An 18160-nucleotide genomic window follows, 5' to 3' on the forward strand; every position below is an offset into this window, starting at 1 on the left:
GATGTGGTCCTTGTACCTCTTTTTTGGACCTCCGGCAGCCCTTTGACCGGCTTGAAGCTGGCCATACAGGATCTGTCTGGGTAGGCGATGGGCTGGCATACGGATCACATGCCCGACCCATCTGAGGTGTTTTTGGCCAAGGAGTGCTGTAATGCTGGGTGTGTCGGTCCGGTCATATATTTCCGTGTATGGCACCCTGTCGGCCCAGGTCAGACCCAGGATCCTTTGGAGGCAGAATATATGGAAAGCCTCTAGAGTCTAGAGGCTTTCCATATATTCTGCCTCCAAAGGATGGCTACTACAACCTTTTATTTTTATGCAGTAATACAGGCCGTTTTTAGACCTGCATTACTTTCTTTTCTTTGGCGCCCCCTAAAGTTTTTTTTTTAATGTCTTATGAAGCAGGAGGATGATTGTTATGGTTATGCAACATGAGGAAAAGAGTGAATTCAGACGCTAGTTTGACACGTGGAACACACGTGGTGTTTTTTGATGTCCCGTCTTGTTTTTTGGAATCTAAATCACTAAACTCCATTATATTCATCATCGCTGAGTCTGTCTGTGAGTACTGTGGTCCAAGCTGCCTAAGCTTTTTTTTTATCACTGAAAAGAATGCTTTGAAAATAAGACCACCTGTGGTAACTTGTTGACAAGAGGCAATAGAGCCTTAAGGGTCAACACACACACACACACACACACACACACACACACACACACACACACACACACACACACACAGGGACAAGGTGACACCCACAGATTAGGGATGTTGGTAGACTATATAGCTGGACTCCTAATGCAGTCAGTCTCTCTCTCTCTGCTCTCCCTGGTTGACGTGCGGACAGGCTGATTGACAGAGATGGCAGAGATGCGTGTGTTAACAGCGTTGGCTCTTCTCTTCACATCATGGCTGCTCTCTCTGAACTCACTGAAGGCTGAAGGTAAGGAAAGAACTACTCACATGACATTCATTTTCATTTATTTGTATTTTTATTTGAGGTTTCATGACCTCAATGACACCCAATGACTTTGAACATTCAGTGGATTTTCTGTGGCCAAGGAGTTCTTTCTGTCTGTGAAGCCTCTTGAGCTGCAATGAAAAGAGGCAAAACAGTAAAAACAGTGACATCTACTGGCAAAATCCCATTGATATATATGGGAAAATCAGAGCACTTGTCAGAGCCAGAAAACCCCAGACCACAGAAAATCTACTGAATGTTAAAAGTTCAGGTTTTATGGGTGCAATTGAGCTCAGAAAACCGTCAGAACTCACGTCATAAATCTAGCAGTGTCAGACAGCCAGTGTGACATGCATTAGTCCATGGACCCCCATTTGATGGCATTTCTGTCTCTGGGACCCCCGATTTATATTGTAAAATCAATGTTAATTAACTCTGAGAGTGTACAAACTATCATTTAGCTGGAGACCCCCTGGAACTCTCTCAAGGACCCCTGGGGGTCCCCATAACCCACTTTGGAAACCCCTTTCCATAAGCTGTAGATCGGCTATTTTGGGAGAAGAGATGGAACGTAAATGTAACATTGCTGTGGTTATGATGAAATAAATATATTGTAATTTTGTCTCATCTTGGTAGCCCACCAGAATGCAATTCAGCTAGATATAGCTCATTCTGACACCTGCTCAACAGTTGTACCTGATTCATTGATTATTGTATTAACAGTTTGTATAGAATGGGTACAGATATATATATATATATATATCATATACAGGGTTAGAAAAAGGAAAAACTATTTACAGTATAGAAAGAAGGGGCTGTGGTCACTGTGTTCATTGTTTTTAATATCTTTAAGAACAGAGTCATTTTCTATCATGTCCTATGACAAGTCGTGGTATGCTACAATATGATATGAATGGCAATGTTTCAAATTCAACAACATTTAGGACAATGAAAATGCCATAGTGATTCATCTCCATCCAATGTACAGCTTGCAGTCTGTTCTATAGCTGGTTTGCCTGGGGGGAAAAAACAACACCATTGCTAATTAGTTATGTAACTTTTGCAACTTGTGGGGATTAGCATAACATTGATCATGATAAAACCATACCAGCTATCACTGCACCGAGTAGCCGTTATGCAGCGACAGAGTTATGTCTGTCTGTCTGTCTGTCTGTCTGTCTGTCTGTCTGTCTGTCTGTCTGTCTGTCTGTCTGTCTGTCTGTCTGTCTGTCTGTCTGTCTGTCTGTCTGTCTGTCTGTCTGTCTGTCTGTCTGTCTGTCTGTCTGTCTGTCTGTCCGTCCGTCCAGTCGAGGTACAGACAGTACTGAGTTCAGGAGTCGACTCTTGAAATTAAAATCGATTTTTCGATGCAGTTACTATTGTTACACCGGCTACTATTACTCTATTTACACTATTACTCTATTTACACTATGTACACTATTACTCTATTACAATGGCCAAATGGCAGAGTCACCGTTTGGGGGGTCCCCGGGGTGACGCAGTTTTGGGGAGACGAGGAGGCGCTCTTATTCTACAACCAAATAGAGTGGTGGTGAACGGTGGCGGTGGCTGAACTATCGCCCCCTGGCGGCTGGCGGGGGTTGAGTTAAGTGACTTTGTCGTGTATGTCTGTATGAGCACCAACCATTGATGCTGTCGCTGATTGGGGTCATTGACCTTTGACCCTGCTGTTTCACACTGGCAGCTGCCTGGTTCGTTCAAGCCCAACACACACCGTCTGTGAACGCCGCGCGCGTTCAAGCCTCGCCTGACGCTCCGATACGCCACTGTTCTATTTTCCAGGCGTTGCCGCGTCGCTGCGCACCCGGTGTGTGTTGGGCTTCACACACACACACACACACACACACACACACACCTCATCAACCTCATTATTCCTATATGTCTGTTTAGACAAACTACCAAAACACTGATCCTTGTGTTTACTCTCTCCATCCATCTATCACTTCCTGTCCGTCCACCTACCATCACCTACTTCCTGTCCTGTACATCCATCCATCTCCTACTTCCTGTCCTGTCCATCCATCCATCTACCACTTCCTGTCCGTCCACTGACCATTTCCTACTTCCTGCCTTGTCCATCCATCCATCCATATCCTACTTCCTGTCCTGTCCATCCATAGTCCTAGACGTGACCTGTTACACTGCCCGGGGCCATAACTACCGAGGGACGGTTGCCACGACGACCTCTGGGAGAAGCTGCCAGAGCTGGTCGGTCCAGACACCTCACAAACACGACGCAACGCCCGAGAACTATCCATGCAGGTAAGAACATCCATCCTAACATCTACTGATCTACAGCAGTGATTATGATTATAATAACAATAACAATAATAGTAACAATAATAATAATAACAATAATAATAAACATATACTGGTCTACGGCATGGTTCCAACCAATGTTGGGAACACGCACGCACAAAGTTGAGTGTGTGTGTGTGCGCGCGTGCATATGTGCATGTTTGATGCAAAAAAGCCAATTGAATGAAGTGTGTGTGTGTGTGTGTGTGTGTGTGTGTGTGTGTGTGTGTCTGTGTGTGTGCATATTGTGTGTACTTCCTACCTACTGTCTACCTCCATGTGTTTATCAGCGGTCTGGAGAACAACAACTACTGCCGTAATCCAGACGGTGGTGAAGAGAAGCCAGGGTGTTACACCACTGACCCACAGGAACTCTATGAGTTCTGTGAGATCCCACAATGTGTTGGTCTGCCAGGTAAACCTTGACCACTGAATGTTCATCACAACGCACGCACGCACGCAGTTTTTAACTAAATCCTCTCCTCTGCTCTCTCCATCCATCTACTTCCTGTCCTCTCCATCAGAGCCCATCGTTCCAGAGCTGTCCTGCTTCACCCTCTGCGGTCAGAACTACTGAGGGACGGTTGCCACGACGACCTCTGGGAGAAGATGCCAGAGCTGGTCGGTCCAGACACCTCACAGCCACCGCTACACGCCCGAGAACTATCCACACGCGTAAGAACACCCAGCTAAACATCGTCTGTCTGTCTGTCTGTCTGTCTGTCTGTCTGTCTGTCTGTCTGTCTGTCTGTCTGTCTGTCTGTCTGTCTGTCTGTCTGTCTGTCTGTCTGTCTGTCTGTCTGTCTGTCTGTGTGTGTGTGTACTTCCTACCTACTGTCTACCTCCATGTGTTTATCAGCGGTCTGGAGAACAACAACTACTGCCGTAATCCAGTCGGTCTCATGAAGCCATGGTGTTACACCACTGACCCACAGCAACGCTCTGAGTCCTGTGAGATCCCCAGATGTGTTCCAGGTAACGTTGACCACTGAATGTTCATCACAATGATTTGATTCATTACTTTTGAATTACTCCCTTATTCTCTATATTCCATATTACTGACTCAATACTGACTGTATGTTCTTACTGACTCTAATTAATTTTAATAATAATAATATTATTATTATTAATAATAATAATTCCTCACCAACATGTGAGCTGAGCAGTGCAAAGTGTGTGTGTGTGTGTGTGTGTGTGTGTGTGTGTGGGGGGGGTGGGGGGGTGGGTGGGTGTGTGTGTGTAGGTCTGTCTGTCTGTCTGTCTGTCCAGTCGAGGTACAGACAGACAGTACTGCGTTCAGGAGTCGACTCATCGATTTTTCAATGCAGTTACTATCGTTACACCGGCTACTATTTACACTATTACACTATTACACTATTTACACTATTACTCTATTACACTATTACACTATTACTCTATTACTCTATTACACTATTACACTATTACACTATTACTCTATTACACTATTACACTATTACACTATTTACACTATTACTCTATTACACTATTACACTATTACACTATTACTCTATTACACTATTACACTATTACACTATTACTATATTACACTATTACACTATTACACTATTACTCTATTACACTATTACACTATTACTCTATTACACTATTACACTATTACACTATTACTATATTACACTATTACACTATTACACTATTTACACTATTATTCTATTACACTATTACACTATTACACTATTACTCTATTACTCTATTACACACTATTACACACTATTACACACTATTACACACTTACTCTATTACACTATTTACACTAACACTATTTACACTATTACACTATTACACTATTAACACTATTTACACTATTACACTATTACACTATTTACACTCTTACACTATTTACAGTATTACAGTATTACACTATTACTCTATTACAATGGCCAAATGGCAGAGTCACCGTTTGGGGGGTCCCCGGGATGACGCAGTTTTGGGGAGACGAGGAGGCGCTCTTATTCTACAACCAAATAGAGTGGTGGTGAACGGTGGCGGTGGCTGAACTATCGCCCCCTGGGGCGGCTGGCGGGGGTTGAGTTAAGTGACTTTGTCGTGTATGTCTGTATGAGCACCAACCATTGATGCTGTCGCTGATTGGGGTCATTGACATTTGACCCTGCTGTTTCACACTGGCAGCTGCCTGGTTCGTTCAAGCCCAACACACACCGTCTGTGGACGCCTCGCGTCAAAACCGTTATTTTCAATGAACCTATCCCACACCGGCGGTGTCCGACGCGCGTTCACGCCTCGCCTGACGCTCCGATACGCCACTGTTCTATTTTCCAGGCGTTGCCGCCGCGTCGCTGTGCACCCGGTGTGTGTTGGGCTTCACACACACACACCCACACACACAACAAGCACGCACGCACACACACACACACACACACACTGTGGCGCTGAGTAGGACGCTCAGCGTTGGGTTCCTATTAATAAGATGTGCACTGCAAAGTCTGCCAATACAAACTGTCGCTATAGACCTGTGACCCAGAGCCCTGACTTGCTGAGTTAACATAGAGGTGTGAAATGTCCACTTCTGTCTCTCTCAAAGGGAAGTCAGTACACCAACTGTCAGTACACCAACTGTTTCTAAAAGTAATAATAGTTGTAATAATCCATAGAATGTAATTATTGTAAAGCAGTAATGTCATGGGTTGAACTGATTATAATCTGGAAGTATAGTCATACAAAGACTATGAGGAGGTTAAAAATGTCCTGTCCCAACCCTGCTCACAGCAGGGAATCTGATAAGGAACTCCTTTCAACTCACAACGGGGGTGGGTACAATCCACTGTCCCTCCACATAGCCAGCACATGAAAGCACATGTACTGGATTCACTTCCTGGTTCCACAGCCCAAGTACTGCCTGGAGGTGACAAACAGCCAGTAAGCTAACCAATGGCTGAGGGCCTGACACAAACAGCCAATCACAGGAAAGGCTGAAGCTCCAAGGCAGAACAGAGGTTAAATAATCTAGCAGGGTTCTCTTGATTCAGATCCTAAGCAAAGAGGGGTCCATGCCTCGTGTACATCGTGCACGATGACCAGCTCTGTGTATCACACTGCACAGCAACCAAAACAGCCTCACATAGATCAATGGTACATATGAATTCATGCAATAACTAATGAATAATGATCTATGTGTTGTGATGTAAACCTGTTATTGACAAATGTATTGTATTGTGTATTTTTGTCTCATACAGGTTCTTTACCTAATCTAAAGCTAATCGAAAGTCTAATCAAACGGTTACTAAACTAATCTTTAACTAATCAAAGGCCTGAACAAGGGCTAACAACTAACCCGATCTAAAGAGCTAAGCTCGTTGTGTTAAATGTATGTTTATGAAATCATATAATAAAAATATATAAAATACAAGGGGTTATGTTATTTTAGATTGCGAATGGCCGAGATTCGAGTAAATACTTTGACCCTGTGTGAAGTTGTTCCCCTTTCAGAGGGGTTGGAGCACGGTATGTTATCAATTAGCAAATAAACCGTAGCAAGCCACAAATCTGAACACACACACACCTCATCAACCTCATTATTCCTTGTCTGTTTAGACAAACTACCAAAACACTGATCCTTGTGTTTACTCTCTCCATCCATCTATCACTTCCTGTCCGTCCACCTACCATCACCTACTTCCTGTCCTGTACATCCATCCATCTCCTACTTCCTGTCCTGTCCATCCATCCATGTCCTACTTCCTGTCCTGTCCATCCATCCATCCATCCATCTCCTACTTCCTGTCCTGTCCATCCATCCATTTCCTACTTCCTGTCCTGTCCATCCATCCATTTCCTACTTCCTGTCCATCCATCCATATCCTACTTCCTGTCCTGTCCATCCATAGTCCTAGAGGTGACCTGTTACACTGCCCGGGGCCATAACTACCGAGGGACGGCTGCCACGACGACCTCTGGGAGAAGCTGCCAGAGCTGGTCGGTCCAGACACCTCACAGCCACCCCTACACGCCCAAGAACTATCCATGCAGGTAAGAACATCCATCCTAACATATACTGATCTACAACAGTGATTATGATTATAATAACAATAACAATAATAATAATAATAATAATAAACATCTACTGGTCTACAGCAGTGATTATGATAATAATAATAATAATAATAATAATAACAATAATAAACATGTACTGGTCTATAGCAGTGATTATGATTATAATAATAATAATAGTAATAGTAGTAATAATAAACATATACTGGTCTACAGCAGTGATTATGATAATAATAATAATAATAGTAGTAGTAATAATAAACATATACTGGTCTACAGCAGTGATTATGATTATAATAATAATAATAATAGTAGTAATAATAAACATATACTGGTCTACAGCAGTGATTATGATTATAATAATAATAATAATAGTAGTAATAATAAACATATACTGGTCTACAACAGTGATTATGATTATAATAATAATAATAATAATAAACATATACTGGTCTACAGCAGTGATTATGATTATTATAATAATAATAATAATAGTAGTAGTAATAATAACAATAATAACTAGAACTGCACTCTGTCGAGTGCCTACACTAGTAGGCCATAAATGGCCAACTAGTGCGCAAGCAGAGCGCGCAAGTCCTTTCGACCGCTGTAAACTGTCAAATCTCAGTATCTCTGTGAAGGAACGTTTGAAATGATTAATGTTTAGATGTAACTATTTGCTACCTACTTTATACATATAAACATCTAGTATTATTAAGTATGATTCAAGTTTCTATCTATATAAGAAATACTGTTTTATCGTTGTAGATATATTCTGGATCCCTTTTTAGTTTTTCAGAGACAAATAAATCATTTATATGTGTTAAAAAAAAGGTATATAAACTGAATTAAAATATGTTATACAGTATAATTTTTCTGTAAACGGTGGAATCTCAATATCTCTGTGAAGGAACATTTGAAATGTCTAATTAATAGGTGTAACTATGTATATAGTATACGTATGACTAGCTCTAAATGATGACGTAAGAAATATATATAGTATATATATATAGTATATAGGCATATACTATATACGTATACATATATACTCTATACTCTATACTGTATAAAGTGTGTAGTTGTACGTTGATTAGCGGTATACTGTGGTTACTTTGCGCCAAAAACCGTGACAGCTGTTCCGCCATTTGAGGCTTACGCAGAAAAACATCAAATCTGTGCCTGTGTTGCTGGACCAAATGACCACAAATGACCATATTTCTTACGTCATCATTAAGAGCTAGTCATACATATACACACCACGTACTCTGGTCCCAGCAGATCAGGCACAATTAGCTATTTTATTTTTTACTGATTATGTATATAGTATACGTATGACTAGCTCTAAATGATGACGTAAGAAATATGGTCATTTGTGGTCATTTGGTCCAGCAACACAGGCACAGATTTGATGTTTTTCTGCGTAAGCCTCGAATGGCGGAACAGCTGTCACGACGAAGGAGACCGGGCGAAAATATTACTTGCGCGCTCTGCTTGCGCAAGTAATAAACATATACTGGTCTACAGCAGTGATTATGATTATAATAGTAATAGTAATAGTAATAATAGTAATAATAACATTAATAATAAACATATACTGGTCTACGGCATGGTTCCAACCAATGTTGGGAACACGCACGCACGCACAAAGTTGAGTGTGTGATGTGTGTGTGTGTGTGTGTGTGTGTGTGTGCGCGCGTGCGTGCATGCGTGCATGTCTGATGCAAAAAGGCCAATTTAATGAAGTGTGTGTGTGTGTGTGTGTGTGTGTGTTTGTGTGTGTACTTCCTACCTACTGTCTACCTCCATGTGTTTATCAGCGGTCTGGAGAACAACAACTACTGCCGTAATCCAGGCGGTAAGCTCAGGAAGCCATATTGTTACACCACTGACCCACAGGAAAGCCGAGAGTCCTGTGAGATCCCACAATGTGTTGGTGTTCCACAGCCAGGTAAACCTTGACCACTGAATGTTCATCACAACGCACGCACGCCACGCACGCACGCACGCAGTTTTTAACTAAATCCTCTCCTCTGCTCTCTCCATCCATCTACTTCCTGTCCTCTCCATCAGAGCCCATCGTTCCAGAGCTGTCCTGCTTCACCCTCTGCGGTCAGAACTACCGAGGGACGGTTGCCACGACGACCTCTGGGAGAAGATGCCAGAGCTGGTCGGTCCAGACACCTCACAGGCACGACCGCACGCCCGAGAACTATCCACACGCGTAAGAACACCCAGTAAACATCTACTGTGTGTGTGTGTGTGTGTGTGTGTGTGTGTGTGTGTGTGTGTGTGTGTGTGCTTCCTACCTACTGTCTACCTCCATGTGTTTATCAGCGGTCTGGAGAACAACAACTACTGCCGTAATCCAGTCGGTAAGATGAAGCCATGGTGTTACACCACTGACCCACAGGAACGCTCTGAGTCCTGTGAGATCCCCAGATGTGTTCCAGGTAACGTTGACCACTGAATGTTCATCACAATGATTTGATTCATTACTTTTTAAAGGTGCAGTGAAATGAAAAAGACGTTTTTCACACTTTTAGACCATATCCCGTGGTCATCATATGGGCATACCTAACAATGGATGCCAAAAAAATGTGAAAATTCTTATTTCTGTGTGTTTTTATATCAAAGGTCCATAAAAACGATTGCATTATTTATTTATTAAAACGAAAACGTGCTGCGTGATGACGTGTAGAGATACACATCGATAAAAGCCAATAACAATGAAGCTCACCCGTTTAATTTCCCATATTTGCGCGTCCGTCCATCACAGCTGCTACTGATTACAGAATACTCTGTTTTTATTTCCATTCCAGATAACATCCAGACAGTGTATTACTCGCTTTCAACTTAATCATCACGCTAGAATATGTATCTGAAAACATTATATGAAAGAAATAAGCCACATAACAGTAAACTGGTTGTGCTGGCCGACCATATGATTTATAAACAAACAACACCACGCTGTTGCGCCTAGCATAGCTACCGTCCCTAGCTACCGTCCCATCGCCTGAAGGGATGCGACGCTCTGATTGGTTCAGAAACTTCAGACCGGTGTTTCATGTTGAAACACCATTTTCATGTTGTTCACCATTTCCGTTTCACTGCGCCTTTAATTACTCCCTTATTCTCTATATTCCATATTACTGACTCAATACTGACTATGTTCTTACTGACTAATTAATTTTAATAATAATATTATTATTATTAATAATAATAAAACATGTTTTAGGGTGGAAAAAAACACACCAACATGTGAGCTGAGCGGTGCAAAGTGTGTGTGTGTGTGTGTGTGTGTGTGTGTGTGTGTGTGTGTGTGTGTGTGTGTGTGTGTGTGTGTGTGTGTGTGTGTGTGTGTGTGTGTGTGTGTGTGTGTGTGTGTGTGTGTGTGTGTGTGTGTGTGTGTGTTATAAAATGCAAAGAGACAAACTAGCCTCCTGTAACCCTAAAGAATGGCTCTGTCACTTATCAGCTAAAACAGGAAGGTCAAAACCCCAGATGGTCTATTTGAGACCCTAAAGATAATATCAGATAAAAGATCACCCCCCAAGAATTATCTTGAGAAGTCAAAGGGTGAAGCCTACAAGGCTTCCTGCCTGTGGAACAATTGATATACAAATAGTTAAGACACTGTGGTGGGTGATGAAGGGAGAAATGGCTTGCAAGTTAACAATTATGACTAACCAAGTAGTTATGAATATGCATTATGATTCATATACACCACATAGGCTATTATAAAAATGTGGCGCTCGCGTCTCCGCTGTGTCTCCGCAATGTGCACAAAAGAACACACACACACACACACACACACACGTCCAGTCCACGTCTCCCAACGACACACTGCATCGGGTACGTTACCCTTTGCGTTCTAACTATTACTCAAAGTATAATTTTAACACCATATATTTCACTGTGTAGTTTATGAATTGAACACATTGATAAAGTCCCTTGCTGCGGTTCCTTGCTATACAGCGCAGCGTGAACGCAAACGCAGCAAATTGTATTATGCAAGAATGATTCAAACTCCACCCCCCAATCGCATCGAGTGTACCGAAGTAGAGGTGAAGTAGAGGTGTGAATGCGACCGAGTGTTGTAGTCGTGTCCACCTAAAGCGACGCACACGCGCATGTCGACCTAGTGTTGTAGTCGTGTCCACCTAAAGCGACGCACACGCGCATGTCGACCTAGTGTTGTAGTCGTGTCCACCTAAAGCGACGCACACGCGCATGTCGACCTAGTGTTGTAGTCGTGTCCACCTAAAGCGACGCACACGCGCATGTCGACCTAGTGTTGTAGTCGTGTCCACCTAAAGCGACGCACACGCGCATGTCGACCTAGTGTTGTAGTCGTGTCCACCTAAAGCGACGCACACGCGCATGTCGACCTAGTGTTGTAGTCGTGTCCACCTAAAGCGACGCACACGCGCATGTCGACCTAGTGTTGTAGTCGTGTCCACCTAAAGCGACGCACACGCGCATGTTGATCTAGTGTTGTAGTCGTGTCCACCTAAAGTGACGCACACGCGCATGTCGATCTAGTGTTGTAGTCGTGTCCACCTAAAGCGACGCACACGCGCATGTCGACAGCTGACAATGAGAATCAACTCATTAGAAAATGTCTTCTTAATGAACTTAATGTGTTAAGTGTGATTCATATTATAGTATTATAGTTTACTGGTGTATAAATAGTAGTAGGAAACATTTTGTAAATATTAAACAATGCCTTGAATTTAAAGGTGTAGTAGGCTGTAATAGAATGAAAGGATGAATTTAAAGGTGTAGTAGGCTATAATAGAAGGATCGTGGGAAAGGATAGGCTTTGAAATAATTTTCTTTGGAGGACGAGGCATATCTTTATCTTGTTGCGTGTAGACCAGGGGTGTCAAACTTGCGATTCGTGGACCAAATACACACCTAAAGAAGTGACTTTGATGAACACACTACTTCAGAAACTCCATCAATACAAAAATGCAGTGGGCACAGGTGGCACAGTTGGTAATGCTGTCGCCTCACAGCTAGAAGGTCCTGGGTTCGATTCTGTGTGGAGTTTGCATGTTCTCCTCCTGTCCCCTAGGGTAGGTACCCTCACAAAAGACGTGCAGTAATCCTGGTCTCTAAACTGCCTCCCCCTGGCCAGCCAGGGCGCCTGATGGAGGGGAAAGGAACTGGTTGGAATCACGTGTTCCTTCCACGTGCTACGTCCAACCAGAGAAACTCCCCCCTGTCAGGTGTAAAGGAGCAACTTGAACACTTGAACACATTAATCAATGAATCGATAATTCTGCGGTTCCAGTATGAATGTAAAGCCCAAACCACACCAATAGGTCGCCATGCAACCAATTGAATCACTCGGGTCGACTTGGGTCAACGGGACATATCACACCGCGTTTTGTTGCGTCTCAAAACCCATTGGTGTGGTTTGGGCTTTACATTTAGGTTGTAGGTTTTAGGTTTATTTATTTAGCATGTAGTACAAAAAATAGACAATAACATATCAGAGAACAAAAATGCAATGCAAGGAAGGGAAGAAGCCAGCTGGCTTATTTGGAATCCTTTCCTGTAGGAAGAGGTCATTGGTTTAAAAGATTAAAAGTTCATAAAGAACAGTACATAAGTCTACAAGTTGGCAAAGGGGGGCAGCTATGCAGTAAAGAAATAAAAACACAGACAAAAAACGGAAACAACAAACACACAAAAGAAAATATAACGCATCAAAGTAAAACATGTAATCTACAGAAAGGAAGAAATAAGATATGTCTTTAGTTGTTCTTACATTGATACTGGTTCTGTTCTTACATTCATACTGGTTCTGTTCTTACATTCATACTGGTTCTGTTCTTACATTGATACCGGTTCTGTTTATACATTCATACCGGTTCTGTTCTTACATTCATACTGGTTCTGTTCTTACATTCATACTGGTTCTGTTCTTACATTCATACTGGTTCTGTTCTTACATTGATACCGGTTCTGTTCTTACATTCATACTGGTTCTGTTCTTACATTCATACTGGTTCTGTTCTTACATTCATACTGGTTCTGTTCTTACATTCATACCGGTTCTGTTCTTACATTCATACCGGTTCTGTTCTTACATTCATACTGGTTCTGTTCTTACATTCATACTGGTTCTGTTCTTACATTCATACTGGTTCTGTTCTTACATTCATACTGGTTCTGTTCTTACATTGATACCGGTTCTGTTCTTACATTCATACTGGTTCTGTTCTTACATTCATACTGGTTCTGTTCTTACATTCATACTGGTTCTGTTCTTACATTCATACTGGTTCTGTTCTTACATTCATACTGGTTCTGTTCTTACATTGATACCGGTTCTGTTCTTACATTCATACTGGTTCTGTTCTTACATTCATACTGGTTCTGTTCTTACATTCATACTGGTTCTGTTCTTACATTCATAATGGTTCTGTTCTTACATTCATACCGGTTCTGTTCTTACATTCATACTGGTTCTGTTCTTACATTCATACTGGTTCTGTTCTTACATTCATACTGGTTCTGTTCTTACATTCATACTGGTTCTGTTCTTACATTCATACTGGTTCTGTTCTTACATTCATAATGGTTCTGTTCTTACATTCATAATGGTTCTGTTCTTACATTCATACTGGTTCTGTTCTTACATTCATAATGGTTCTGTTCTTACATTCATACTGGTTCTGTTCTTACATTCATAATGGTTCTGTTCTTACATTCATACTGGTTCTGTTCTTACATTCATACTGGTTCTGTTCTTACATTCATACTGGTTCTGTTCTTACATTCATACTGGTTCTGTTCTTACATTCATAATGGTTCTGTTCTTACATTCATACTGGTTCTGTTCTTACATTCATAATGGTTCTGTTCTTACATTCATACTGGTTCTGTTCTTACATTCATACTGGTTCTGTTCTTACATTCATACTGGTTCTGTTCTTACATTCATACTGGTTCTGTTCTTACATTCATACTGGTTCTGTTCTTACATTCATAATGGTTCTGTTCTTACATTCATACTGGTTCTGTTCTTACATTCATACTGGTTCTGTTCTTACATTCATACTGGTTCTGTTCTTACATTCATACTGGTTCTGTTCTTACATTCATAATGGTTCTGTTCTTACATTCATACTGGTTCTGTTCTTACATTCATACTGGTTCTGTTCTTACATTCATACTGGTTCTGTTCTTACATTCATACTGGTTCTGTTCTTACATTCATAATGGTTCTGTTCTTACATCCTATCTCTTAGGGGGATTCGGGCGGACCCCTGATGTGTAAGGACGGTAGGGTTTACTACATGGCAGGCTTGGTGAGCTGGGGGAGCGCCACATGCGGTGCTGCCGTACCCGGCGTCTAGGCCAACGTCCTCTGGCTGCATCGTTCACCATGGATCACCATGCAGGACACAGAGGCCCTCATTTGTCAACCGTGCGTACGCCAAAATATGGGCGCACGCCGAAATTACCGACATTTTCGGCATTTAACATTTCCGGCAAAGCTTGAAATTGAACTTGAGTAGGACAAATAGTCACGTCTGGTCATGAGCTGGCGTACGCTTTTTTCTGTCTTACACAAGCGGAGCAGCCTTGTCTGAACTGCTGAGAGGCTGTCACAGGCATCTAAACATATATGTATTCACTCCTAAAATGTTTATATAAAATGTATGTATAATGTATATGGGCTACATGTAAAAAAAAAAAAAAAAAAAAATGTTAAGGAATACATGTGTCATATGAAATTAGTAGGAGATAAAATTGCGCAATTAAAAACAATGTTGCAAGAGATGCTTAAGCCATTTAAACAGTGTTTTGCATGAGCGCATACATGCGAGGATTTGGGCTGTCGGTGCTGAAATATTTCCATGACGGGACGTTGGAGAGTATAGTGCAGCAGACAGTGCTGCAGCTCAGCTGCGGAGAGTCCCAACGTGCAGGTATAGCCTACTATAGCCTAATCTACAGCATGAAGGCCGATGTCTTTCTTACGGTATGTGCAATATAATAAACCCGACGCGTCGCTCGAATGCCAAATGTACCGTGCCAGGCTCCCAGCGCAAGTGGGAACTGCATCGGAGATATAGGTATATTACCCAGCCAGCCCACGCTGCCCACCACCAGCCACATATGAGGCTATATACTGTTTTGGCTGCACATTCATATAATGACAGTTGACAGCCCGGCCACTGCAGTGACTAACGACTGGCAATCTAAATAGACTGTCGAACGTCGGAACGTGCATGGTCAGTTGGTCACGGACGGACCACTGTGATAGAGAGAGACAGACAGACTGACAGACAGGACAGGAGGAGCACCTGCAAAACAGCAGCGTGTGTGTGCCTATTTGTTATTTAATTATGGTTCACAGGTTCAGGTTTTCGTTCTAATAATTTAATATACAACTAACAACACACAGTGAAAGTTGCAAATACTAAATAGCGATATGTGCGTGCGTGCTTGCGGGGGGTGAGGCGGGCAGCAAGGGAAGCGAAGCGAGAGGAGAAACAGACAGCTTTATTTTAATGTGTCATGTAGGTGCGTGCGTGCATGACAGCAAGGCAAGCGAGGTGAGAGTGAAACAGACAGGGTAGGCCTACAACTTTATTTAATTCATGCAGGTGTTCGTTCTTTATTTGTTTAACAACACACCAGTTAGTTGGGCTTGCAAGTTGCGTGTGCGTGCTGTGCGTGTGTATGAGAGAGGGGGGTGAGGCGGGCAGCAAGGCACGGGAGAAACCTATTTTTTCATGTAACCATGGTTTCAGGAAACGTATTGACGTTGTTCATGTCGCAAAAACGAGGGCGAGGCTTGATTTCTTAGGGCATGCCAGATCAAATTCAGCCATGACATTTATTAACGTGAGAACAAAATTAAGGAAGGATCAGCTGTTTGCGATCACTTTATAAATGCCGTGGCGACGTGGGTGTACTACGAAACCTGCACTCGAATCTGTGGCAGATTTTACACCCGATTGATAAATGAGGGCCCGAGTGTTCCTGTGGAGGATGACTATGACTATGGTGATAATTCAAGATTTGGCTGATATTTCGCTAATTTTCTAGTTGCCAAGGTCTTTCCAGCCAGATATCTCATTTCCTCTCTCTCTATCCTGACCTGATTGGCTGAAAATGTGTCACTTACCTGAAAATGTATTTTCTGTTTATTAAAGAGCTGTAGAGCAGTGGTTCTCAACCAGGGGTCCGGGGACCACTGGTGGTCCTTGAGGGGGTTCCAGGTGGTCCCCAGCTAAATGATGGAGAGTTGGTAACCATATGGACCCTTAGGCTATAGATCTTTAACTCTTGAGAGTGTAAAATGAAACCACATGGACCCGTATGGGTTCATTTGGATACACGCTCAAGAGTTAAAATATTGTTAAACATCTGCATTACTTAATTTACAAGAGGTCTACACAATTAGAGAATGTAGAAGAAGTGTTATTTGCCTGTTATCTCCTATGGTACCACATCAACACAGCATGGAATGGTGGACAAAATCTTATGATAACAAAATATTGAGGCTAAATCTCATAAAATGGTGGCTCAAATGGCAAATAAATAATGGAAAAGGGTTGAAAACCACTGCCCTATAGCAATGATTACTGTCACAATATGGTTTAACCTTTTAACAAAAAATATGTTTTGTTTTAACCAAAGAATATCACACTACCCTTTAGGCCTATATACCTTGAAGTTGTCCCATAATGCATTGTGAAAAGGACAGTTTGTCCTTGGAACTGTTGGGTGAATGACGTAGGTATGGTCTTGAAGTGCCATGAGAAAACTGATTCAGCAATAATGAATAAATTGACTTGATTGACTGTTTGTTTTTTCTTCAGTAGCCTACTTCATGGAAGCACACGTCAACCTACTTGTTCCTCACCTGTCTAACTGATTTGATTGATTGATTATTTTTCCCATATAGCAAATCTAGCTAAGAAAATCCATCTGAAAAGCCGCTTCCTCTACTGACATAGATCATAGATCTATAGATCATAGATCACGGTATGAGAACAGAAAGAGGGTAATTCAAGCTACACACATTTTGATCATGGAGATATTTTGCATGCATGCCCCAGACAGACCTTGGATGCCATCTATCACAGTCCGTGTTGGAAAAGTTACTAAAAAACGGTAACACAATGTGACCGTTTCTAAGGCTAAGTCGTTGAATTAGCTTCAAATTGACATATTGGTTGTTCAGTTTGACCAGCCAGTTTTGGAGATATGGCTTATAGAGTAATGTCTTGCAGAAAACGAGTTTAGAAAACAGGCTTGATGGTTCACTTCTGTGGACTCTAACATTACACCTAGCTACATGTGTAAGCATTTATATGTCGATATTACATGTCGATTTCAGCTCTGACATTTATTTCAGTCATGCTCTAGCATGTGAAGATTCTGCCTGTGCTATTATTTTTTTATTTAAGTTTTTTTAAGTTTTTCTCTACTGACCAGTTAGTATTGCCGCCATGACTGTCTCTGTATCAAACAGAGTCACATTAAATATTAGCTATTACTCGTTACTAGAAATAATTAATATTACGTCTTTGCTGATTTATTGGCGCTTTCTAGAGCAAGGATGTCTTCATTTTAGCTTGCTAGCAAACACTATTTATGTAGCATTAAAGATAAACGGCAAAAACAGGATGTGGGTCCAGCATGTGCAGCATTGAAATGGCCTTGGCAGTCTGAGGTTGGCTGTGTGTCCAGCAGGTGGCAGTATATGGGTTAATTACAGCCTTACTGGGGCCTCTACAGTGTTAATTACAAGCACTACTGGGAGACAAACACAACAAAGGTGAGGGGTTGGGTGGAGGGGTCCC

At 42.0% G+C, this 18160-nt stretch overlaps 1 protein-coding gene across 2 annotated transcripts; it reads left to right on the forward strand.

Annotated features, from left to right (window-relative positions):
* Positions 1 to 834: 834 nt before the first annotated feature.
* Positions 835 to 14699, forward strand: LOC310878169 (plasminogen-like). 2 transcript variants are annotated; one of them, XM_083792323.1, is made up of 8 exons: positions 3617 to 3693; positions 3803 to 3953; positions 4138 to 4253; positions 7163 to 7304; positions 9143 to 9273; positions 9396 to 9546; positions 9660 to 9775; positions 14588 to 14699. In XM_083792323.1, the coding sequence occupies exons 3-8, from the start codon at positions 4181 to 4183 to the stop codon at positions 14614 to 14616; spliced, it is 642 nt and encodes a 213-aa protein (XP_083648449.1). In that variant the 5' UTR covers positions 3617 to 3693; positions 3803 to 3953; positions 4138 to 4180; the 3' UTR covers positions 14617 to 14699. The 2 variants fall into 2 exon arrangements, with proteins under 2 accessions (XP_083648448.1, XP_083648449.1); XM_083792322.1 differs by lacking the exons at positions 3803 to 3953; positions 4138 to 4253; positions 7163 to 7304; positions 9143 to 9273 and adding exons at positions 835 to 941; positions 3101 to 3242 and having other exon boundaries at positions 3569 to 3693.
* The last annotated feature ends 3461 nt before the right edge of the window (positions 14700 to 18160 follow it).

Source organism: Protomyctophum parallelum (assembly GCF_964188405.1).
Source record: "Protomyctophum parallelum genome assembly, chromosome: 20".
NCBI lineage: Eukaryota > Metazoa > Chordata > Actinopteri > Myctophiformes > Myctophidae > Protomyctophum > Protomyctophum parallelum.

What these genes read in the sequence shown, in the direction of transcription:
- LOC310878169 (XM_083792322.1), top strand. Translation starts at nt 860, where the DNA reads ATGGCAGAGATGCGTGTGTTAACAGCGTTGGCTCTTCTCTTCACATCA. An exon ending in GAACTCACTGAAGGCTGAAG is followed by an intron (nt 942 to 3,100) that starts GTAAGGAAAGAA and finishes GTCCATCCATAG; the next exon opens with TCCTAGACGTGACCTGTTAC. An exon ending in ACAATGTGTTGGTCTGCCAG is followed by an intron (nt 3,694 to 9,395) that starts GTAAACCTTGAC and finishes CCTCTCCATCAG; the next exon opens with AGCCCATCGTTCCAGAGCTG.